This window comes from Oculina patagonica, chromosome 12 (assembly GCF_052425735.1).
Source record: "Oculina patagonica isolate OP01 chromosome 12, crgOcupat, whole genome shotgun sequence".
Lineage (NCBI taxonomy): Eukaryota > Metazoa > Cnidaria > Anthozoa > Scleractinia > Oculinidae > Oculina > Oculina patagonica.
The window spans coordinates 3,576,056-3,601,145 of NC_135769.1; the positions used below are offsets into that span (position 1 = coordinate 3,576,056).

Here is a 25,090-nt window from a genome sequence, read left to right on the forward strand (position 1 = left end):
CACATTTTGACGTCATCTGTGATCTATAACTGAACAGACCCACGGCAAAATGGAATCTATTTGTTAAACTGATGATGCGGAAAAGCTGCCTGTTGGTTTTTCGTGGTTAATAGCTGAAAATGAATGAATGAATGAATGAACGAATGAATGATATAGGTGCTTATATAGCGCATTTACAAACTCAATGCGCTTCACAGTTAGAATTCTATTGGATGAGACCGGACATCAGCATATCAGGCGCCTTTGGCAGCCGCTATCCGTCCATGTGTATGATCTCACCCCACCACCCAACCCATAGAATAGAACAGACCACAGCACCGGGAACTCCATGCTCTACTCTTTACGATGAGTGTGTGGGTTCTTTACGTCCCCTGCTGATTGTAACACTGAAGATGCAGGAGACGGGGCCTACGGTTTATCGTCCTTATCCGAGGAGACTAGAACGCCTAACCATTTGCAGATGTAATTACAAAGGCAGCACGTTCTCCTCAATTATTTTAAGATCCTGAGTGTTGGTCCGGTCTGGGAGTCGAACCCGAGACCTCCCGCACGGCAGTCCGGCGCTCTACCAACTGAGCTAACCGGTCGGCGGTTAAATAACCAACCAAATCTCCGCCCATGACACAAGAAAGCCCCACCGCTTCCGATGATTACCCAACCCCTTTTCTGAAGACCTTATTTTGCATTTTATATTACACTGTTCACACAGAATTTCTATGTTCACGTAAGAATCGGGATAACTTGAGAGCTTGTTTTGTGTTTTTACATCATTATGTCTAAGATAGAGTTTTACCCATACCGTGCAGTCTGATACCTTTGTGCATCTATAGTTTTTCAGACGCCGCAAAATCCCTTTAAAATATAAGCTCAGCCAATTTTGAAACACAAAATTCCTTCCGAAAATATATAAGCTCCTCTGCATAATTAGCTCGGGGCTTATTTCAGGAATTTTATGGTATTTGGTCTGTTTGGATACCCCCTTGTTGAAGGCTTCTGACAAGAGCGGAAATTTAGCCAGAGGAATCAATGTATCTTTTCAGAGTTGCCATGAAAAAGGAGTATATTTTGGTTAGGTACCGTGATGATTTTGGATTAGAAATCATGTATGAATCTAGAACATTGTTTCTGATCATTAAATGGGCTGGGAACTATAGTGTGGCTCTACACTTCTTAGTCCTCGATATTTATGAACAAATACCGGACCACTTCTATACATTACATCTCACTTTTGAATTCTAAATCTAATCTCTGGTATTACGCGCTTTCTCAGAGTTATGATATACTCAGTTTTCATTGCGGTTCGTCAAAAGAGCTAATCCACTTGCGTTAAATTCATCAATATCATGTGTCCATTCTTGCGGAATAACTCCTGACACTACTAATTCACTACAACGGAGACTAAGATCAACTGGCATAGCTTCTCGCTGAGCTCACGAAAAGACTGAACTTTAGATCGATTTGGGTAAGATCTTTAATTTTTGTACGAGAGTTACCCATTCACTTTTACTGAGCCGTGGTAACTCGCTAAAGCTTGTTTCCAGTACCGAATTCAGATGCATAATTAACTACTGTCTACATGATTTGAACGTTTAGTTTCGATTTAGTTGTGCCCAGGACGACTTTGCAAATCGTCAAAAGTGCAAAAGTGCTTGTTCGTGTTTACCTGTTGCTTTGTGTAAACTCACTGGTTTACTTGAGATACGTACTAAGGTAACATTCCGGTAAGGGAGGGCAGTTCTGAAAAGGCTAATTGCGGCTGTACCACACAATAAGTTCTTTCATACACTCATAAAATGATTTGGCTAAGACGGTTTACGAATGGTTTCTTTATTTCACTTCGTGCGCGCCGAGCATCCGTGAGCTTGCCTAGTCGACCAATTCTAAGAAAAATGAGGGATTGCTCTATAAAAATCTTTGAATTGTTGGAGACAAATTTATCTATTTTATTTCATTTTCTCTACATAGCCTACATTAGGAACGCTAATATATCACTAAGGAGCTTACCGTGTGAAATGGCAGCTCGATTGTGCTCGTATTGGGGTAAGTACCAACAGGTAGCTATAATGCACCAACTTTCTATTGTTTATAGCAACAGTTTAACAACGGGAGAAAGATATCCAGGTCTTCAATTGGATCTAAAGTGAGCGGAGTAAGCTACAATATAAGTAAGATCGGTTGTAGGCATTTTTCGTAGTGTGTGGCAATTTATAGTTAATTTTTCAGTCCTAGTTGAGAGTCTTTGCGGGAACGAGGAGAGTTGAAAAGAGCGACAAAGTTTCTACAAATAGACAGGGCATGAAATTGTCTTCTTTCCTCTACAATCAGTTAATTCAGATTAATAATCCAGACACTCGTATGTAAATTCAGCCGCGATCGCTGAAGCATCTACACCACACGTTACAATATAAAACCATATTAGCCTTGAGTATTTTCAATGGTTTTATACTTCATCTCTATCCTTTCAACTTATATCACGCTCTGCTGCTTCTAATTGTTTTACTAACAATCCGTTTCCTTTCAACTCTATTTTTGTAAGCTAAATAATATAAATTTAGCATAATTATAAATATAAATAATTTTCCTAGATCATTAGCTATCTCCATGGATGTGGGTAATAATAAACATCAAAGTCCCTCAGGTCTCGGAAGCGGAGGTTTTCGGAATTTTCGTGCGGTTTTGAAGTTATGTGACGTAACGGTGTCATGTAGTTCAGCACTTCCCAGTCTCTCTCGTTCTGAACATCCACGATTTCATCGACAATGGCACCGTTTGAAATTTCCCGGATGTAGATTCGTTTAGGAAACTGAAATAAAAAGATAAGATAAAAGTTTTTTTAATATTGAATTTAGCCCCTGATTTAGCCTTAAAGTCCTTAACCTTCCCTTAAGGACTATGGCGCCGGTCTTTTCCGAAAAGTACAAAAACTGACACTATTTAGTTTATGAAAGTGCTTTTGATATTCTAACAAAGTGTTACAGTATTGATACTGTTTTATTTATTTATTTACATCATTTTTTATTTGATGAAGATATATCACCAACCAACATTTTTTGGAAATTAGTTCTTTGTCAGATCACATAAATTGTTCGGATTCTGTGAGGTAAAAGGGAAAGCCACATTCAGTTCGGGACAAACTTAAACCACGTACACTGTGCCAGAGCTTATCCCGGCTTCTGTAGCATGAAGTGTCTAAGAGTATTGCTATTCCCCCTGGATGGAGTGCTTGTCCAACACAGGGCTACCTCCCCGTCCCCCCAAGGTTCTGACAATTTGATGATTCCCATTCATACTTGTAAACAGAGAGAAACATTGTCAGAGACTGATCCTGCCCAAAACACAACAAAACAACCCAAGCCAAAAATCACGCATACTGCGTTTAGACCCGTACGTTTTGTAAAACTAAGTGTGGCTATTGTTTGAGACTCAGCTCAGACAACGACTGGAGTTACCGCTGTCTATACACCTTCGTTTAAATAATTTTCCCTCAATGTTTCACGTGACTTCTCTCTTACCTGTGTTCCAATCAAATCGTCGTTCCTGGAGTTAAAATTAATCGTTTCGTACATGTGATTTTCTGAGCTTGCCTCGCGTGCGGGTAACTGTGTTGTCTCGTGTTTGATGTTCTTATCTTGTCCTGTAGCCGTCCTTCTAATGGCGTCTCTCCCTTTATCTCTGTTGTACGAAACTTTGCCTTTATTTCTGTCTTTCTTTAATTCGTGATCCTCTTCAAATCGAGATCTATTGACGACAATTTAACAGTGTTACAAATTGCGTTGGTACTCAGTTCACAAATGATTCAAGCCCGAACACTGCCATTTTACACCCAATTTCTCAAGCTTATTATGGAAAATTTAATATTCGATTTCAAGGCCCTAAGATAAGTGGAATGCTATTGATTATGATCTAAAGCCCTTGCCAATTTCATCATTCAAAATTAAACTGAAACAGAGCCCTTTCTCCAAGGCTATTAGTCAATTCACTTTTCCTTTTTCTTCACACTAAGATAATATCACTGTTTGCAATGCCTTACCATTATTTTTATTTCTTCATTTTCAGTTCATTATTTTTTTATTTTATATGGTATAGATTACGCGTGTTTCAGCTTCTTCTTCTTATATGGTATAGATTCGCGTTCAGCTCTCTCACTTCTGATTTATATTTCCTGATGAGCGCGATTGGTCTATGATCTAAGAGACAGAACAAGATGACGTCACGCGGTGGTGTACCGCGCCGCGAGCGTCCAAACAGAGTTGTGGAGCTGGGGCCAGAAAAGCAGCACAAAAAGACCGCCCACCCGAAGGAGAGAAAAGAGCCTGAAAGTTGACGGGACGACGCACGGAAAGGCGAGCCAGAATCCAACGGAACGACTTCAATGACCATTTTCTGTCACGGACATGCCCTGAACAAACTAGTAGCCACGGACGGGAGATGCCACGTGGAGTTTAAGGCGTCGAGACGGACGGTCAGTGACTCTAGCGCCTCGTGGCCACCCCCACAGATGTGTGTCCGTGTGAGTGTCGCCAGACTCAGTACTGTCCAGTCGGCCAGAACTTTTTTAAACAATTTCTGTATTTTTTTTTGATAAGGAAAATAAAGAGGATGTTGTTGTCTTCCGCCTTCCTGATTTCTCGATCCATTTTTGTTTTCTTTAGAGGTTTCTCTGAGAAATCGGGATTTCACTGTACCGTCCCACCAAAATGTCAAAATAGCGTGTATCTCTCGAGTAAAACAGAGTCGCCAATCTGGTATAACTCGAAGGGAAAGCCCTTGCTGCAGTTGTCACTTTCTTTAGTACTGACTTTACCATAGCAACAGAATAAACACCCTAACCACAACACCCCCTCTGTATTGCATAAGACTTACTATCTTGGGTCAGATTATATAAAAAAATATATATATTTTTTTTTAATCTAGAAAAAGGCGACTTACTGGCATAACATCCCTCTGTATAGGGCATAGCGTCTAACAGCGTGATTTGTATGCGTGACACGTGATGGGTTAACTGCTTCAGTTGTCCCTTCTATGTTACGTGGTGTGACTTTTACTGGGTTCTTTTTCTCGGATGTTGCACCGTTGTTACTTCTTTTCACATCTTTGGTCTCTTTTTCTTCCATGAGTGATCTATAAACTTTTACTCCTTGCAATTTCTTCGGCGTAGATTTTTTACAGTGCTTGGAAACTGGAAGCTGAATAACAGAACTTTGTTTCCTTTTCTCGTCGACGTGCCTTGGAAAATACCACTGTTTTTCATTCTCTTTAAAGCGTTCAAATCGCAGATGTTTTAAGCCCGAGGTGCAAATCGCTGCCTTAATTTCATCTGTGGTTGTTGTTGTAGTCCTTTGGGACATAACACCGTGACGAACACCCTTAAAAAATAAGCCTTCCCTGTGACTTTTTGCTTGAAAGTTCATCTCCAATGTAGGTAATCCTAATCCCACTTCATCTCCTACATTTCACCAGGAAAAGACAGGGTATTATTGTCACTATGGCAACATGCCATTGTCTACGTCATAATATTTCGCGCGCTAGAACTCTGACGCTTTGCGCGCGCATGACAAACTAGTTTGCTAATAAAACGTGACAAATACAAAACCAATTTGGTCACAAAATACGTTAATGGGTTTTCTTGTCATTTCTTTGCCGATTGTTGGCTTTACCATCATTTGGCTTTTTGTTTCGGCGGTCTTTAAGACAAAGGCTTCCACTTTATCGCTTAATTTGAGCAAGCCGACAAGGCGGAGGAGTGAATATTATTTTATTATTGACTATCTTCTACTTTTAGTGGGCTGCGCGCGCCGCGCGGCCTATTTGCCGTATGGGTTGTAAGAGGAAGTTAACCCTTACAATATTGAAACATTAATTAAACCTAAAGCCCTGACCAAACCCTAACACTTTGCCTAATCCTTAATCTCCCTTTGATGCTGATAATAAATTTGACACCACTGTTTCGCGCGGACCACTAATCGCAAAGAAAGCTGTTAATTTTTTTAATCAACCATCATCCATTATGCCAGATTTCGTTCATTTCTACGTGATTTCCTACAGGGATTTCCTGACAGTTTTTTTTGACCACCTTCCAGCTTTTTAAGACGTTAGTAATATTTTCACTTAAAGATCTTTAGTGATTCCTTTCCAACCGAATACGAGAGTTCAATTTTATTTTTTTCTTTTCTGACTTCTTGAATTTATGCAGCGTTTTTATATTTTCCACTGTTCAATGTCAACACTATGGTTTCATTTCCGATCCTGTCTTTTGTCGCCGCATAAAACTTCACTGGCTGTTGATTTTTTTGTCCCGAATAATCTATAAGTCGATCTTAATATTTTACCTGAATCTCGAAGGAAGGAACTGGCATTATTAACTAAACGAAAATGATGGAAAATACTGAACTCAGAATGCCTGTTGACTTTGTTTAATTTACAGAACTTACGAAAATCGCAGCAGTGATATTTTAGTCAATACTGTGTTTTTATCCATTTTGAGTTAAAAATACACAGCGCAGATTTAGTGATCCAGTTTAATGTCTTACGGGTAAAAATATAAGTTAAAACGGATTAGATAAAGTTTTCATATTCTTACTAACCTCGATAAAAGCTTTTTGCTCACTGGAACACACTGCGGAAGCAAAGTGGAGGCGATAAGCTGGCAGCGATTTTGTTCACGAGTGATTCTAATCAGTTTTTTTGTCCTGTCGTGTTTGATTTTCTTACGAACAAACATTCCCTTTGTATGCTCCTTATTCCTTAGTAACGGTCATTCAAATTTGTTTGCACTTTCGTCTTCCGTTTGAAACAATTGACCCTTCAATGGCTTTTTTTTGTTGTATTCATGAAAAAGGCTTGAAAGAAGGATTTTTTTTACTTCAAAGAAAGCGTTTCCTCGGTTCAGTATCAAGGGTAGCCACATCTTCCACTAAAGGTGAAAATCAGTTTCAGATAAAGATTGCTGTTTTAGATTCACAGTCTATGGCGGAATCGATTCTGAACAAATCCATGAACTCATCGCACTTTGCGCGCGCCATATGTGTTTCCAAACCAGCCAAACCGCCTCTTTTTCTCTTTGCTTTCCAGCTTAGCAGTAAAAAAATGTATTAAATCCCGAAGAAATGATATATACATCGACTTGCTTACTCACAAAAGTAGAAAATCATTTAAATATATAATAAAACCTCAGTGCTGTTGGACATGTGTTTTGAAAGCGCGCATTGCAGCTTATGGACGGTAATTCAATTATTTAAAATCAAATTGCAAATGAAAAACCAAAAAAAACCAAGCTGGCCTTGAACAGTTTTTTCTACTTGAGGATCTAAGCTGTTTCGTACGTGCATTTGTGTTTAGGCCTTTTCAGTATTCAGGTTTTTTCTAAACAAAAGTTGTTCGCAAAACAAAACAAATACAAAATTTCGAAAATTCAAAAGAAAATGCGTGGGCACCGTCATGAGCAGTCAGCGGAACTCCAGGCATGCGTAGTACTCGCATGTATTAATTTACCGCGATTGTTGTCGATTTACTTTGTAGTCAATTTGCAAGGGTTTTTCATCTGCGAAAGTCTCGGAAGCGAAGCTCTCAACGGACTACTTTAGATTTAGCACATTTTAGTCGACACAGAAAAAACCATTTGCTTGAAATCTTCAGCCCACAAAGCTTTTCAAGTATACTTTGCTTTCAGGTAAGTTCTCTCCTTTTCGTCCGTTAGCGCAGGCCTTCGCATGAAAAGTCCGCCGTTGTGATATAAGCTTTTTATCACTCCATGTTCTAAAGTGTCGCATAGGGCGTTTTCGTTTTGAATTTCTGACTGCTTGGCGTATGTTCAAGGAATCATTACCTTTCTCGGGCAGTTTCAGAGCGAGAAAATATGTTTCGTGTTCGATTTCATGTCATTTCACCGGGGAAAATTTTGATACCCCCGATCTTCTCTTCATGACGCAAGTGCATTATAATTTGTTCACTGAACGCAAGAGTGGACAACAAAGATCTACATAAATTTCTACTTCTTTTCGTTTAACAGAGCAAAGTTTTGTGAAAGTTAGCCCGTCCGATCTTTTGAAATTTCTATTGATCGTCTGTGTGAAGCGAACAAGCACATGAGGGTAAATTTCCGTGCCTTCACGTACGATGATTTGACTTGAAAAGAAGGAGAGACAATGTTTGGAACAAGAAAAACATATCTACATATCTTGAAGGCTTATTGGCAGAAGTTTTCTATCGAAAGACTTGTTGTAACTCGTTTTTGGGGCCGTAACTAACTTGAGGTGTACAGCATTCTATAAAGCGATGTCGCTGAATTCTTCAAGAGACGTAACATATTGCTTGGCGATCTCGAGTAAGAATGTTTATTGTTCTCGGTTCTTTTAACGTTAAGGGCTGTTAATGTTTATTGTAGTCGCCTGAATAGTAATTTTTTCAGAGTGAGATTTCATTGCCAGAGGTTGTAGCAACGAATCAAGCGTTCTATTCCAATCTCTTTACGCTTTATACTTCATTCAATCTGACTCAATTCGTGCCACTGTCTGGGTGTCTTGAAGCTACCACAGAAGAGTTTTTATGTGAAATAGTGTGAAAATATATAACGTGTAAAATGTAGAACTGTATATTCAGCCCTGTACCTTCTTGTTTCAGCGTTTTCCTTGCAAAGAATGCGATTTCTTTTAATATGCTTATTATGTCTCAAACTTCAGTATTTCAGGCACAAGATCAATCTCATGATATCCCTTGTGCTCTCTTTGTTGCTGCAAACCTCTCATAACCCTTCCTGTAATTTAATAATATTAAACGAACATGTATTTCAAGAATTCATCTTTTCACCATCCTTTTTTCCCCTGTCTCTCTTTTCTATTCAGAAGTGAAAAATCAAGTAGCAAATTTTCAAGCTGTTCTTTCTTGTAAGCTAACAGGATACCTTTCAGGTCAAAGTTGGTGAAAGCTAAGATAAGCACATTACTTAAACTTTCTGCCAAAGAAAATGTTTTGACAGAATGTTTTTATTTGCAATGCTTTTAATGTTTTCCTTTTCGCCTGATCGCTACTGTCAACACTACAAGAACTTGGGAGTTCCTTGCATTTACCCATCATGCTTATACAGATAAGAAAAGCAATCAGTTATTTTCAATGCTAATTGTTTAGTGAAGAAAATAATTGTAATAATTACGTTGGTAAGCAGAATAATTATTATTTTGTGTTCTGTTATTTATTTTTTTTATACAAAAAATTGTGTTGTGGTCCAAGCAATTGTATAAGTTCAATACGCATGGTTTATTTACCTTGCGTTTTTGTAAGCGTTTCCATAAATAATGAGAAAACATGTTTTGACTCCCATAATTTTGCAACAGAACAGCAAGGGAAACGTTCTTCGTTGTTGGTTAAATCCTCTTTCAAAACACCGAGACCAGTGATAATAATTAATATATTTAATTGTAAGTCTCTCTGTATTGGCTAAGATTGCCACCTTATTTAGGCATATTCTCTTAACACCGCCCCTTCAATTGATCATAAATTTGAAATGAAACTCACCCTCCCCCCCCCCCAAAAAAAAGCAATCAGAATGAGATTTCAAAGTCGCAGAAGGTTGCAGTTCTTCAGTGTTTTTTTGGGCAAAAAAAAATTATTGTATCACAAAGGGCTTTTATTAAGGTCATTTAAGCTTGGTAACAACATGAATTTGTGTCATTCACTACATAACCATAAAGACGGATTCCGCTGAACAATCGAGCAATAAAGGCAAAAATAAAGTTACCAACAATTTCATGGTACAGTCACAGTTGTGATACTGTTAAGAAGAACTTATTGAAATTTTAACTTTTATTCGTTAAACCCGCGCAAGAGAAATGAATTTGAAGTTCTCCGTATATTTAGTTAACATGGATGTTTCAGGCCAGTTCAAAACATACATGTAATAACATACGTTTTAAGCTTTTTTAACAAGGTTTGACATTAACTTTCTCAAGAATGCACAAGAATTTCATAGCAGGGTCAATTGGAGAAATGAATTACAGTGAGATTTTTTAAACCGTAAAAATCAGGGTGGTGGGGTTGAAAAATGCAAAATGTTACCATGCTACAAGTAGATTTTTGTTGATTAATTTTTGCACTACTATTGCTCGAACTTTCAGCGGAATCCGTGTTACCGGTAATCCATTTGTTTCATTTTATGACATCGATCCTTTTCGCGCCATTGGACGCATAAGGCCTCTAATTTGATGACACTTTTGTGATTTTTTTTTTCTGGTAGGTCTAAAGATGGGTCAAAGTGACACTGAAAGTACATCATCATCCATGAGAGGAAATCCAGGCTCACCGCGAGACATTTCTGTTCTCCTTGATGAACCTAATGCAGATATGTCAGTTTTTCACCATCCAGGTCGAATATCACCGTCAGTATCAACCTCATCTAGTGACACCAGTGAGCTTGATAGTTCTGTGATAATAGCAAACCAGACACCTAAACGTTCTGAGATTCCTGTTATTGACCTCACATCTCCAGACGAGGGTGACAGTGGTGCGGCAAGAGCACAAGGAGGTGCGGCGGCTGCTCCTCCATGGTAAGAATACTAAGGTCCATGGCTGCAAATAATTTTTTCCTTTGAAAAGGCATGCGTCCCTGTCCCTTGATCAGACAAAACAAAAGTGAGGTCGGACATCATATATAGCCTCGAATTGAACCTCATTAGAATATGTATAATTTTTTCTTTTGTGTTTTTTTTTCTGAATAAATAAAAAAAATCCGCAGAATATAGAATATTGGTGTGCACTGGAAAGAAAAAAAAAGTGTGCTGACACCGTCCGACCACAGTAGAATTCATCGGACATGGCAAAATGTGTTCAGCAAATGTCTGATGTCCGAAGCAGGTCTTGGTTTTTCTTCAGTTTTCTCTTTTTGTGTTCAAAAACAGAAAAGTCTTTCAGGGCTTGAAACTTACTTTTTTGCTAGCTAGCGTACTGGCTAGTGACAACGTTGATTTCACTAGCCAAAACCATTTTTCTAAAAGCCAGAATTCTCAAGCTAACTTAGGTTTGGACAGAGGCACTGTGTCATCTTCACCGGCTCTGTTATCATTATGTTTAGGGTTAATTTTAGGTTACTTTTGGTAATTTCAGCTTGTCCACAGTCATGGATAATTTTTGTGACTGTGTGGTTTTTCCAAACAATGTGACTCCTGAACTTTTAACTAGCCATTTTGGCTAGTGAAAGCCCATAACCTACTGGCCAAAACTACATTTCTACTAGCCTGTTGCTAGTTGGTTATCCTTTAGTCTCTAGCCCTGTCTTTCAACAAACTGAATATGTGTCACTTTTATTTACAGTGAGGACTTTGCACAATTTGCTTCTAATTTCCGTTGGCGTCTACAAAATCGTGATTCCCGAGGTCACCGAGTCCCTGTCAATGATCGTTTGCGTTCACGCCGGTTTCGAGGAAGGCATACCCCTTATACAAACCTGTGGGACAGTGTTCCCCCACCCGGAGGTAGACGTGAAGCTTTGTTAGCAGAATTTGCTGACTTTGCACCAAGACCAGTTCCCTCTGGCGATAACAATACTCCTATTGTCATAGATGAGGAGGTAAGATTTTCAAGCTCTTTATTTACTTATAGTAATAAATTTTGATAAGGGTGTGTACCAATATTATTGTTCTTATTTTTGAAAGCTTTTGACTATATCATAATAGCCCAATTTCGATTAATTTTTAAATTCAGAAAAATTTAAGGGTATGTGTTTCTTCTTATGTTCCACTATTTTTCCTGTTCAAAAGTAGAAGTTCCAGTTGTAAAAGCCCTATAAAACTGAACTAGACATCACTACAAGGCTTCATGGGAAATAAACCTCGCAAACTCTATAGTTTATTCCCTTGAGCCTCGTACTGAGGTCTATTGCTTTAGGCTGAATTTAAATATAACCAAATTGAGCTATTGTAACCTATACTAGTTTCAGAAAACTTGAGGGTGTGTTCCTTTGGGATAAAATGATCAGGTCTACATCAGTCGGATCATGGTGCACCAAAGGAACTGATAAATCCACTCGGCAAGAATTCTTTAGTTTGTTTCATACTCCATGATCCAACTGATCTTGGATCATTGATCCTGCACCAGATCATCTCAAAGGAATGCACCCTTAGTCTGGTACCCTTCCATTCAAGAAAATGACTATGTCACTGAGAAGTTTAAGTCAATAAATAGACTTTCTCATTATTTTTAGCCTCTTTGAAGTTTTAACAGGGATGGACTGTTTCAGCCGACAATAGAAAAATATAACTTTATTATTAAGAAATGAAGATCATATAACCTGTAATGTCACATTTCAGTTCTTCAAAAAACCTCTTAAACTACATTCTTTGGTGTTCTGAATTTCAATACTTTTTAAGAGCATGTTTGGAGCTACATGGGGATTTTGCTGCTTAAGTCAACTGAATATCGTCTGATACAACCCAGAATTTTTCCTATCCCTTTCTCAAAAATGTGCACTGGGAAAAGCACTGTTATTAGTAATAAAGTTATGCAGAAGGATAAATCCCAAGTTTTCATTATTAATTGTTATTTCCACAGCTTTCGCCCTTTCCTCAACACCAAGTTCCACCTAATGATGCGCCCAGTTGGTTTCTGTCAGATAGACAGCATCGCATGGAGCGATTCCGTCGCCGCCTCAATGCATCCAGGCAACCAACAAGATGCTACCTTCAATCTGATGAAGCTCTTGCTCACAGATTGCAACAGGTGAATTTTTGAACCCATTATTTCATTCACTCCTCTTAGTTGGTAAAATTACATAACGCAAGTCTAGCCCCTAGTGTGAGGAGATGGACCATAGCATTAAGAAAACTTGCTTGTAAGATGGCATAATATTAATATACTTCACTCCATTTGGGTAACTTTTTTTGAAGGCAGCCTGTTAGTTTTGAATCTGTTTAAGAGGGCCAGAAAAGATTGACAAGCAAGTGGTTTCAAAAACGGCAATCTTAAAGACAGTGCCATTATCACACTTTCTTGTAAGGTTCCTTCTACCTTAGAGAAATATTAATAGTCTTTTAAAGGTTAAGACTTGGAAGTTGTGCTAATCAGATAGTTGTAATTGGACACGTAAGCTGCTCATGGGTGAACTAAATACTTTAGATTTCAAACAAGTCACATCAAGAACCAATCAGAATCATGAATTTTGTATATTGATATAATTTCAGGCTGAATATACTCGTGATGTGGAGGAACACAGTCATGGTGCTGCAGATTCAACCCAACCAACCGCACCCAGAGTCGGCACACTACATGCCATACCACCCAACATGGTAAGAATACTTGATAAATAGAGAGTTCTCTTCTGTTTTATTCAGTTACATTTTGGTGCAGCCTTGATTTTCAGCCATTTTGTGAGCCCATGTCCCTTGCCCTACACAATGGTTCGGAGGTTGACAACTGGACTGGAAAAGGGCTGGAAAGGAGAATCAAAACTGAACTCCCAAATCGGCTGGAATCCAAGCCAACTCTGCTACCTTTGTTTGAAGTATTAATGTAACCGTTGTTATTTTTTTTTTTTTTTTATTATTATTTGCTCCAAAATTTACAACAGTACAAGTATACATGTACATAACACAAACAACGATACCTTAATTACAACACTGACCATTGTTGTCTTTCCCTTAGTCCCAGCCACCACAGATACCTATACGACGTAGACGTCCATTCCATGCATCTTTTGCCAGTCAAGCTTTACCCGAACTGCTTCTTCCTTTTGTGTGAGTACATTGTATATCTTTCTTACACGTTGGCATAACAATTGTTTAGTTACATGCGTAAACGTTATTTGATTTTTGAGCAGCATTCACTGCTTTATACTTTTCCTAACCAAGGACTACTGATAATGTCTCTTCAGGGCTCAAAATTACATTTTTGCTAGCTTTGATTTCACTAGCCAAAACCAATTTTCTACTAGCCAGAATTCCCAAGCTACCGTAAAGTTCCGTGTATAAGCCGCACCTTTTTCCTCTAAATTTAAGTCAAAAATCGGGGGTGAGCTTATCTACGGAAACATCTCTGGTTGGAGTTCTCAAAGGCCTAATAATATTCATAAAAACTTCTCAAGACGTCATGAATAAACATATAACAACCTGAAAACTTTGATTTGTTCACTACCTTTTAGTTCCTCTGCAAAGCTGTTTGCAGTAAGCCTGCCAGTCACTCGAAGCATGCTCTGCCGCGTGCGGGCACAAGATAAACGCAAATACTCACAAGGCAAATGGCCGACTCTTTTATTGACCTTCACAGCAAATACATCTGCTGGATTAACAAACTCTTATTCTGCATGAATTTTTATCCTGTTGCGGGTAGCAGTTCAAGAATCTGAAATAAAAACGTATTTCCCGAAGAAAATGCCGCCATTTTTTTTAATGCCCAGACTCCCTCTACAATCAGAGCTGCACTAAGCATCATCACGCCTCGAAAATCAATTCTTTTAGAAGTGATATCTCGAAAAAATGATATCAAGAGGGCATCCAAGTTTAAGATATTTGAACTCAAACTAAAAAGGAGGTATGACAAGTGATTTAGCTTTCTAACTTTTTATATTAAACATTGCAACAACCACCGTGTCAGTGTCTGAAACTGTGCTTGTTTGCCCTTGATTGTTTACCAATAGAACTTCACTTGAACTTCAACTTTATGGTCTGTATATTTTTTTCCAAAATTTGAGCTTCCAAATCGGGGGTGCGGCTTATCTACGAGTGCGGCTTATACACGGAACTTTACGGTAACTTAGGTTTGGGCAGAGGCACTTTGCCTTCTTCACTGGCTCTGTTATCATTATCTTCAGGGTTAAATTTAGGTTACATTTTGGAAATTTCAGCTTGTCCACAGTCTTTGATAAGATCTGTTCTTTCAGAGTCGATTTCGACATATGGTTTTCTTCCAATCAAATTCCTGAAATTTTTACTAGCCATTTTGGCTAGTGAAAGCCCAAAACATATTGGCCAAAACTGCATTTCTACCAGCCTGTGGCTGGTTGGCTATCGTTAGTTTGAGCCCTGTCTCTTGTTCTTTGTTGTCAACTGAAGTACCGGTAATTTGCTTTGTTTTTAAAGGTCTGTGGTTTCATTCCCTCCTCCTCCTCTTCATCACTATGGCGACTCTAACTCAGGACATTCAGCTGAAGGGGAAGACTATGAGGTAACGATAAGAGCTTTGCAAAAGTTTGATTTTGTTTCTGACAGCGATTTGTTGAACTAATAATTAGTTACTTGAGCAGCAAAGGGGGTTATAAGTAAATAAAGAAAACCCTTTTCAACAGAAATGGAAGTAAACCCTTGAGGTTTAAACCAGTTAACAGCTGGTATTTGTTACATATTCTTCTTACAAGGAAAATAATGTTAACAAGGTTTTTTAAAAAAAATTTTAGTGGTTTTCCTATATTTGCTTGCCTAAGTCATTGGCTCAAAAATTTTAAAAAACAACAGATAGTTGTTAAAAGTTAATCAAAAACAGTTTGTCGTTGTTGTCACATTAACAATGTTTTACTCTCATTTCTAGGCTTTATGGAATCTTAGTGAGAGGATAGGGTTAGCCAAGGCGCGTGGACTTGCCAAAGATGGTACGTATCATTACACCTTCCTGTGAATAAACACTTGTAAGTCTCCTCTAAAGTGTTTATGCATGATAACACAATAAAATTATGCTCAAAATTCACCACCAAGCGCCTGTGTCTATGCGAATTAATCTCAAAACTCACCACTTTCATAAAGATTTTCATGTGGGTAATTTGATTTCATCTTTGCCGCTTTGGAATTTGTTGAAGATGGAAAATTTACAAGTATTTTTTTGGGCACTTCGATTTAAGCAGGGGGTCTTGGTGGTAGAAACAAGCTGCAGTCTGACGTAATTATGGTAAGAGAAAAACAACAACATTCAATTTTTAATGGTTTTCTTGTTATATTATTGCCGCACCGGCAATGGGGTTCTCTGTCACGGGGGGGGGTGTAAATGCGGCTCAAGGAAGCAAATCTGAGGGGATGGACTTTTGATTCGAGTAATCAGGAGGTTGAGAAATCAAGTTCAAGAGATTGAGAGTGCTCTGTATTTCCATTAAATTACAAAACATGTACTTTAAAATATGTTAAAATGGTAAAGTCTGTCTCCGAGCCATGAGGCCCATACAGCTGGAGCTTATCCCGGTTTCTGTAGCATTAAGCGACTAGGAGTATTGCTACTCCCCCCTGGATGGGATGCTATTCCATCGCAGGGTTACCCCCCAGCAGTAAATTCGCCGGTACCCATTTATACACCTGGGTGGAGAGAGGCACTGTGAGATTAAAGTGTCTTGCCCAAGAACACAACGCAGCGCCCCGGCCACGCCTCGAACCCGGGCCGTTCGACTCGGAGTCGAGCACACTCACCATAAGGCCACCACGCCTCCCACTTGAAAATATGTTAGTGGGAATAAAAATGATCTGTCTGGCATCTTTGATTCATTACTGCACTGTTTTGAATTTTTGCACATAAGAAATAACCAATCAGAAACCGAGCACAGCTCTCTCTGTAGCATCATCTCATCAGTGCAGAATTTCTCAGATATCTTGTTAGGTAGCTTTCTTGCTGCTATGATAAGTTCTGTTTGTTAACCAATCTTGGGCCAAAGTTTGAGTTGTGTTTGCATTTCCGTTTTAGTGATTGATAGTATTCCAAGTTTCCGCTATAGTGCAAGCTCCAGGGATTCTTCTAATGGCAACTGTGTGGTGTGCATGAGCGATTACATCAATCGTGAAAAGCTGAGACGCTTACCATGTAACCATGACTTCCATGCTAAATGCATTGACCGCTGGCTGAAGGTAAGTTTTGCAAATCATGTAATTTGTGATGATCTTAATAGACCATATTCGTATTCTCGGTAGTGGATTGGAACTAGCTTGCAATGGAGGCTCATGCAGGGGAATATCATTAAAAACAGCTTCATTTCATTTGCATTTGGAAAGATTACCCAGCAATTAGTGACACTAATGTCTAAAATATACTAAAAGAACAGCTTTGTAGGTTCAATAGTTTCGAATTTAGAATTTTGATGACTTCACGTAAAAACGCTGTATACATCTCTATCATAAATAACAGAGTGGTCTGTCACAGGCACCTGGGTTTAATGCCTGTTCTTCCCCAGGGAACGTATTACTCCCATTCATACATTATAAAAGTTGCAAGGGTGTTTTTGCTGTAGGTGAAGTCTGGTTTGTGGTTTGGCAAGCAATCAATAAAGAGGTTTTCTCAACACATTGTCATTTACAAGCACCGTAATTAGCACTGGTTGTAAATTGTGTCAAAGTTGTTTTTACAGTATTGTCATTAACATGTGTTAAAATTTCTTTTGCAGAACAATCGGACCTGCCCAGTCTGTAGAGAGGAAGTGTTAGAGTCTTGATCTCAGCCCATCTATTAAACATGTTATAGTTACATAAGATATCTGTAGAAATTTTTTGCTGTTTAAGAGTGATTTATCTATCTATATAATTATAATAAATACCTTTGAGTTATGCTGTGTCATAAACGAGTCTGTTAAGAACTCAGTTCAGTCCTTTGGAGAGAGAAAAAAGTTTAAGTGGAAATTCGGGCGCTGGCATTTTCATTTACTACATGTATTTGTGATAAAGATTTAACTGTAAGGCCCAAGAAGCAGCTTAGCTTTATATTTTTTGTGTGACCATTTCACTTCAAGACAATTTGCCGTTCAACACATGGATTTCATGTAGGAATTAGGTTTTTAATTTGCAGCATCGATGTTAAAGATTTCTGTCTGATAAAATAGGAACTGGAATTTCTTTCAACAATGCAATATCGTAGAATACAGTCTGTTAGAAAATTTAGTGCTTGCCATCAACAAAGCTGCTCGTTGGTTCATTACAAAAGATTAACACTTGTTAGTTAGCTGCCATTCACTTTCTCAGCCAGTTGTTATCCTAGTTCCTAATGAGTGTTATTTCGTATAGCTGTAATATTTTGGGCTATCTTGAAAGTTTTACATGTAGTTTTGCTTGCCACAGTTAACAAACTTACATAGGAGTGATGTCAACCAACATCTCAGGCAAAATGCTTTTCAATCTAAGAAAACCTTTGTTCATAGACTAGCAAAGACTTTATTTATTTTTGCAACTCAAGTCGCCCTCTTTATGAAGTTTATGAAGAAGAGCATTTTGTTTGGTTTGCTGTGGCATGGTCTCTATTACGCTAGCAACGTAACATTAAGTATTCCCTGCTCGTCTGCCCCAAGCTTAACATATTCACCGTTTACTCCAGGTCTGAAGGAAGAGTTTGTATGACTCGTTTTAGGAAATCCCTTTGAAATTATATTATTATAAAGCCATAGATCACCATATTGCCGTTTGTAAAATTAAGAAAACTTTGTGGCGTCGTTTGATCGCAGAAAGTTTAGCACCAGTCGCCTGTACTATAGTTGATTAATAACGTGATCCATAGTAATATTTGTACATATTAATATTTAAGAAAGCTGAAGTATATTCGTTGAGCAATTGCTTTTATCATATATCTTGAAAGGCGTTACCATGGCATTAAATACATTTATACAACGTTCGTTTCTGCTCTTTGTTCTGTCCAACGTTTACAAAGTTGTTAGAAGTTAGCAATACAAAATTTGAAGGAACATGGATAACGAAATAGGTCATTTTCACTAGAGCAGTTTTCGATTGAGTGTCGTAAAACCAAAACCAAAGTTATCCCTCTGGCCAATCACAAAGGTCACAGACAATCAAATGAACCAATCAATCTCAAGGTAAATACACGTACACGCCGGGAAGCGCGGGAAAACGTGTGCGAGTGAGCCACGATTGATTCTGGTTTAATTTCTGATTGGATGAAAAAATGGCGCAAGTTTTCTAAACCAATCACTAATCGAAGAAATGCAAAACCAAAGCAGATGCGAATTGCTTTCGACACTCGAGTGAAACTGCTCTATACAGACGCGAGTATTTAAGACCACTCATAAAATTCATACGAAACAACATCCAGGACCGTAGTGGCGTATTTTCAATATCTAGTGAGGATACCGATGACGTCATTTTCTGCCTTGTCTGTATAATAAAGAAATCTACACGGTGGCTTTAAGATATGACTATTTTACTTATTCGCTGCGCGAATTCGTAAAATATTGTTCTTACCACTCGAAAATAATTCAAAAAATTCATATCTGAGGGTCTCAATGGTGTTTAACTGTAAAACGGCCAAAAATTTAGCCGTTAGGCGTAGAAATTGGAAAATTTCAACCGTTAAGGTGGATTTCCACTGACGCGTAAATTTTTACGTGCGTAAAAAATTTAGAGACAATGTATGAACGACTTGCGTTAACGTGTACGCAAGTCGTTCATATAATGTCTCTAAATTTTTTTACGCACGTAAAAATTTACGCGTCAGTGGAAATTTTTTTGGAGGTAAGTAAGGTAAAGTCTGTGTCCGAGCCATGAGGCCCATGCAGCCGGAGCTTATCCCGGTTTCCGTAGCATTAAGCGACTGAGAGTATTGCTACTCCCCCCTGGATGGGATGCCAGTCCATCGCAGGGATTACCCCCCAGCAGTAAATTCGCCGGTACCCATTTATGCACCTGCGTGGAGAGAGGCACTGTGAGAGTAAAGTGTCTTGCCCAAGAACACAACGCAGCGCCCCGGTCAGGACTCGAACCCGGGCCGTTCGACTCGGAGTCGAGCGCGCTAACCATTAGGCCACCGCGCCTCCCTATTTTTTTGGAGGGGGGGGGGGGGGGGTTGAAAAATATTTTAAAAAATTGTTTGCAGGGCCTGGAAAGACAAAATAAATTGTTTGCAAAAACGATATGTATAGCAAAAAATAGTAAGAATTTCGAAAAAAAATGTTTGCAACTAAAAAACAAAGTTTGCAGAGGAAAATTTTTCATCCCCCCCCCTCCAAGAAAATAATGGTCCGTTCCTAATACAGACTAGATTTCTTCTTCGTCCCAGAATGGTCCTGGGACCTAAAATATGTTTTTCAATAATGGAAATTAATTTTTCACTTCTGTTAACCATAATGAAAATAGTTTAACCGTTAGCCGTGCCAACATTTTAACCGTTTACCGTAAAAGCCACCACCCCATTGAGACCCTCATGTCTACGCGCCGCCGTGTAATATCCCCTATATACGTCAGACTAGCCTTGCATTTCGAAATAAAAAAAAAACTTTTAATTTTCTCACAAACGAATTACCAAACCATCATAGATGAACAGATTAAACCACAGAAACTAGGTTAAAAGAACTTCTCTGAAAACTGAGACCAAACGTTTTTTTAGTAGGCTTTGTGAGCTTTGTTTGGCGCGAAAAAGATGAAGGTAATGCGAGGTGTGGGAAGCCTGGATCGAACCAACACTTCGGAAATTCCACGAAGATATTCGATCGCACGCCGAAAATAATCATGTTGGGCCCGGCAAAGGTCCGGCCTTCCCATGGTGGTCGGGAGCAGTCGGCCGAAGGCACTCAAGCAAATTCTGATTTTCGATCAAATCAAGTTATTCGAAGTTGATTTCACGTCTGGCTTGACGTGGACGCGACAGGTACTCTCGCCTTGTTTTGCGGCTAGAAAGCCTGCTCGCAGGCTACGGCTATCTGCACATCTGTGCACGTGTGTTATTAAATAAACGAAAATAAACATTTAGCATAATATAGGCCCAGTAATATGGGCAAAATGTTTTCAACTGGTCTCGAAACATTGTTGAATTGCAAGTTGTAAAGTTTTGTTGCGCGAATTACCTCTCATGTCGCAAATTGCGGCAACATGTTACACAAAGTTGAACTCATGTCTACTTTGCGCAACATGTTGCCGCAACTCGGATGTAATAAGCACAACAACACTTAACAACTTGCAATACAACAATGTTGCGACACAAGTTGGAAGAAAATGTTTCCCTTATTACAGGGCTTTTAACTGTTGGATGTGTGCGGCCTTTTTTATAAGAAAGCGTAAAATTTGGCTAATCCCGAGGATGTTCTTATTTTATCCCATACATTTTCTTAAATTTTGAGGCAAATCTCAACCTTAACATTCTTACAAAAATAGTTAAAAAAAAAAAGAGAGAGACTGTAGCCCACGTACATTGGCCCTAGCCTTACTCATCTCGTCATTTACAGTCCATTTCGCCACTTCGCCATTTGACCAATTCGTAATAAGGTACGCCATTTCGTGTTTTAAGGAGCAACAACTAGCTACGTCACAGAACGTAACGGACGGCACAGCTTGAAAAAACTAGCCAATATTTTCCAAGTTTCATGTTGAGCAGTCATTTACTTTCTCGGCTATTTATTTTCTCTGGTGTTTTTCTTCCTTAGATAACTATTATTTTGAGGTTTCCTTCAATTTGAAAATAATTTTGTACATAAAAAAATAAATAAATAAAAACATGACCTTAAATATCATGCCAAAACGGAAGGTCTTTTTAAAAACATGTCCTTTGGATCGGCTAGAAGTAAGGCTCCTGACAGATGATGTACAGCTGGATTACAAATTTCTTTATTTTTTCTTTCATAACTTCCTGCCGTTCACATATGTTATTATTATCTTTGCCAAATTTAAACCTAAACGTATCTTAAATATTACTCTGCTTGTGCAATCTCCTTTTATCACTTATTTTATAAACCATGTAACCATTTTTATCTTCACTTAATTTAAAAAGACAAAAAAAGGCTGACCAAGGGTCATTAAAGGCCAGTCGAGATATCCCACAAAACACTATTGCGTTCTAGAGATTGCCTTCGTCACTGCAACCGCTTTTTGCCCTGTGCTTCACTGTTTCCGCCATATTGCATTTGAACGTTCGAGTGAAGCTGGGGAGAAGTTTGCTACGACTCACGTTTTCGCGGCACGTGAGTGTTGCTAATTTCATTCACGCGTATTACACACGTGAACAGCTGAAAATTAAATTTCACTTGCCGGCGAATTATATAACCGCGTATGCTCTGCTCACTTGCATTTATTTTCTCGCTGTCAGTGAGATTACAAGCATACAACTACGGTCCATACGAGACAGAACTATTAACCAGGCGAGATGTGCGATTGTGAAGTTTTAAAAGCTAGCACTCCAGACGGAACTTCGAAAACGAGTGAATGGCTTTCTATGACTAGTAACTTTACGTCGAATGGATGCGTTCACAAGCCGTCAAGTTCGGAAGAATCTTCGCGGAGTACATCACCGGTTAAGTGTTCTGAAGTGAAACCGGTAGAAAATGACACACGAATAAGCAGCGAACCACCCCGTCGCCATCGAAAACATCGTCACGCAAAATCGCATAAGAAAAAACACGGGTCTGGTCTCGCGTCCACGGATAGATTCCGAAGAACTGCTACTGTTTTGCGTTGCTCAGGACTTCTTCAAATCACGACGAGTATCGCTCAACTTTTGCACGACAATGAAAAATTACAAACTGAGATCGACAAACTGAAGCACGAAACGCAGGAACATAGCAAAGAATTGCAGAAACGATTACAGAAGAATCTTGAAGCGGAAAGGGAATCGACCGGCACTTGCAGTCAAGAGGGGCAGAAATTACTCACGAAACTCACGCAATTTGAATGGAAGTGAATTATTACTTGAACTCAAGTAATTTTAATTATTTGCTTTGTACATTTTGTATAATAGAGGGAGAAAAAAGGTTTGACAAGCGAAACGAGCCGAGAGAAATTTTTTCTAGGATAATATTCGCTCGCGCTCACACTCATTACGTAACAAGGTTAATTAATGCAGTGTTTTATTATTTATGGTAATGGTGGTGTGGGGAGAGGGGGGGGGGGGGGTCGTTTGGTTAAAATATTTGAGAATATGTTATGTAGGAATCCTAATGAAAGTATTGTGTTGCAAATGAATGAATTCTTACGCTTTTTACATGTAAAGTTTAAATACATGTTAATTTATCAAAAATTGTTGCTATTTTTTGAAATATTATGGAAGGTGGGTGCATTACTTGAGGTCAAGATTTTCAGAGGATATTTTTCTGGAACAAAAGGCTGATACATCATGTTACTCAGACCATGGATTATTAATATCATCATGGTGTGTAAGGATAAAAGGGTGAAGGGGCTGGGTTAAAAAGCTTTCAATTAAAATCCTAGGGGCGTTATAGGAGTTTCACTTTATATAAATAATATGGGGGGGGGGGATTATATAATCTAAAGATAAAATAACTAGTATTGACCAATACTATTATATGTATATTATGTAATGTTTGTTTCAATTGACATGAACAATTTTGAAAACCTGATTTTTTTTATAGTTTTCTATTATGACTGGAGTGACAAAAAACGGCAAAACTGAAAATATGTTGGATTTATTGGGCATGGTAAGTCTTCAAAAGTGACATTTTATAGCTGATATTTTAATAGTTTGGCAGAAGTCACAAGCAGGAACATGCAAGAAGTAATCCTCCAGCAGGTTGAGTTTTAGGGGCACAGTTATATATGGTAACCCCAGTGCCTATGCTGCTAAAACTTGACCAGTGCATTTATCCAACCACTCTGTCACCTGCTTGGCAGACTATTCAACAACTAGATTGCAAGCTCAAGGTTTCTATTCTTGGTTTTCACGTGTTGTCATCAAAATTCCAAAACCCGGAATCGCAAGACCCATGAGTTTTTTTCCTTTACTGGCTATAAGACGTCCTTGATATGTATCTTGTTGAAGGTTTTTAGCTCGATAGCATTTGCCGTCTTCAAGACAGAGCATTTTGAATTTCGGAGTTTCACACCACACCAGAAAGATGGCCCAAGCAGTTGGGCTCCAACGTGGCATTTCCATATTGTGCTCTCTAAATTTGCCTGAAACATTTTGACCGATAACTCAAGTACGGAGTAACATACAGACCTGAGACTTGGACAAGTAGTTTATATAGTAGTTTTCTACAATCGGTATTATTCTTGATTTTTTTGACTTTATAGTTTTGGATTTATTTTTCACGGCATGAGAGTGGAGTGCCAGTGAAAACCACCTATTGGCTGTTTTGCTCATCGCCAACTATCAAAAGCTGGTAGAAACTGAGAGCCAGCCATCTAATCTGTCTAATTGTTTAAGCACAACCCAGAGACTGATCTATTCAACAAAAAGTTCAGTGAAAGTGGTTCATTTATAGTTGTTTTGTTTTAATTTTTTGGATTGCAGCAATTTTTACTTGAATGTGCTCCCAAGACAGTCTATCGAAAATTAGATTTCCTTTGCATAGCAAATCAAACACTGGGTTATGCTAAAGTATATTAGGCCACATTTAGACTTGGAGTGCCCAGGCTTGCCTGGCAGGTACAAGAGGTTGCAGGAGGGAGTCGAGTGTGAAAAAAGATAGAGTGAAGTGTGAGCCCGGGGGGGGGGGGGGGGGGCACTCCCTATATTGGCCTATACGGGGAGGCTCCGCTCCGTACCTTTTTCATGCTTCAGGTATATAAAAGGGTCGGAATTGCACAAGCTAACGTATAGAAAAGAGTAGGGATATCGCTCATTTAGGTATTTAAAAAGGCCTTCAATTAAAATATTTCGAACAGACACACCTTATGGAGGTATCATTTAAATTTATTAAACGCTACATAAAAATGGCATCAAGACTTCCTGTTTTAAACATTTGTCCTGTCTTTTCAGTATATGAAAGGGGTACCTTTTTTCAGTTAAAGATATACGAAAGGGCTGCCTTTTCTGTCAAAATGGTATATAAAAGGGTAAGGGGTTGGACTTCGGGGCGGAGCCTCCCCGTACAAAACACTTTTGAGTAGGCCCCCCGGGAGTGTGAGTTAACTGTGATACAAGTGCAAAAAAATATTATGGGGTTTGTAGAGGAAGATTTTCTCTCTCAATCCTCTAAAATCTATGGACGGTGTCAAACCAAAACACTGAAAGATGGAAAGATTTATTTTATTTTATCTTCATTCTATTCATTTTGGCAGGAAGAGGTTATGTTATTACTGAAGAGAAAATTTCTTTACAAAAAAAAGTAGAGAAAAAATTGTGTGCAATGAGCCAAAGCAAAAAATATCAAACAAGCACTGCTACTCTTGGTATCATAAAATTGAATAAAAAAAAGAAACTTTTGTGAAAAAAACTATTTGCTAGAAGTAAAGGTGACAAAATTCTTCCTATCCCT

At 38.6% G+C, this 25,090-nt stretch overlaps 2 protein-coding genes across 5 annotated transcripts in view; one reads left to right on the plus strand and one right to left on the minus strand.

Annotated features, from left to right (window-relative positions):
- The window catches only part of LOC144631793 (uncharacterized), a 20,083-nt gene extending 1,541 nt beyond the window's left edge, over positions 1-18,542 (plus strand). The window contains exons 1-11 of one of the 3 annotated variants that reach the window (XM_078490354.1): positions 1,329-1,462; positions 1,966-2,040; positions 10,229-10,538; positions 11,302-11,557; positions 12,538-12,705; positions 13,167-13,271; positions 13,627-13,718; positions 15,060-15,144; positions 15,505-15,565; positions 16,639-16,799; positions 17,333-18,542. In XM_078490354.1, coding sequence (XP_078346480.1) covers positions 2,013-2,040; positions 10,229-10,538; positions 11,302-11,557; positions 12,538-12,705; positions 13,167-13,271; positions 13,627-13,718; positions 15,060-15,144; positions 15,505-15,565; positions 16,639-16,799; positions 17,333-17,380 — 1,314 coding nt within the window. In that variant the 5' untranslated portion in view covers positions 1,329-1,462; positions 1,966-2,012 and the 3' untranslated portion in view covers positions 17,381-18,542. Of the gene's footprint in view, positions 1-1,328; positions 1,463-1,965; positions 2,041-7,496; positions 7,670-10,228; positions 10,539-11,301; positions 11,558-12,537; positions 12,706-13,166; positions 13,272-13,626; positions 13,719-15,059; positions 15,145-15,504; positions 15,566-16,638; positions 16,800-17,332 lie in introns of those variants that run through there. The other 2 variants (XM_078490353.1, XM_078490355.1) reach the window with 2 other exon arrangements.
- Positions 1,812-6,687, minus strand: LOC144631834 (uncharacterized). Of its 2 annotated transcripts, XM_078490407.1 has the most exons (4): positions 6,585-6,687; positions 4,930-5,446; positions 3,513-3,738; positions 1,812-2,803 (listed from the first exon to the last, which is right to left on the minus strand). In XM_078490407.1, the coding sequence occupies exons 2-4, from the start codon at positions 5,409-5,411 to the stop codon at positions 2,594-2,596; spliced, it is 918 nt and encodes a 305-aa protein (XP_078346533.1). In that variant the 5' UTR covers positions 5,412-5,446; positions 6,585-6,687; the 3' UTR covers positions 1,812-2,593. The 2 variants fall into 2 exon arrangements, with proteins under 2 accessions (XP_078346533.1, XP_078346532.1); XM_078490406.1 differs by lacking the exon at positions 6,585-6,687 and having other exon boundaries at positions 4,930-5,472.
- Positions 18,543-25,090: the final 6,548 nt, after the last annotated feature.

Bases quoted from the DNA above. Each gene is read 5' to 3' on its own strand.
- LOC144631834 (XM_078490407.1), bottom strand. From the start codon at position 5,411: ATGAACTTTCAAGCAAAAAGTCACAGGGAAGGCTTATTTTTTAAGGGT. The intron at 3,739-4,929 runs GTAAGTCGCCTT...TGTCGTCAATAG, and splicing joins TACAGAGGGATGTTATGCCA to ATCTCGATTTGAAGAGGATC. The intron at 2,804-3,512 runs GTAAGAGAGAAG...TTTTTATTTCAG, and splicing joins ACGATTTGATTGGAACACAG to TTTCCTAAACGAATCTACAT.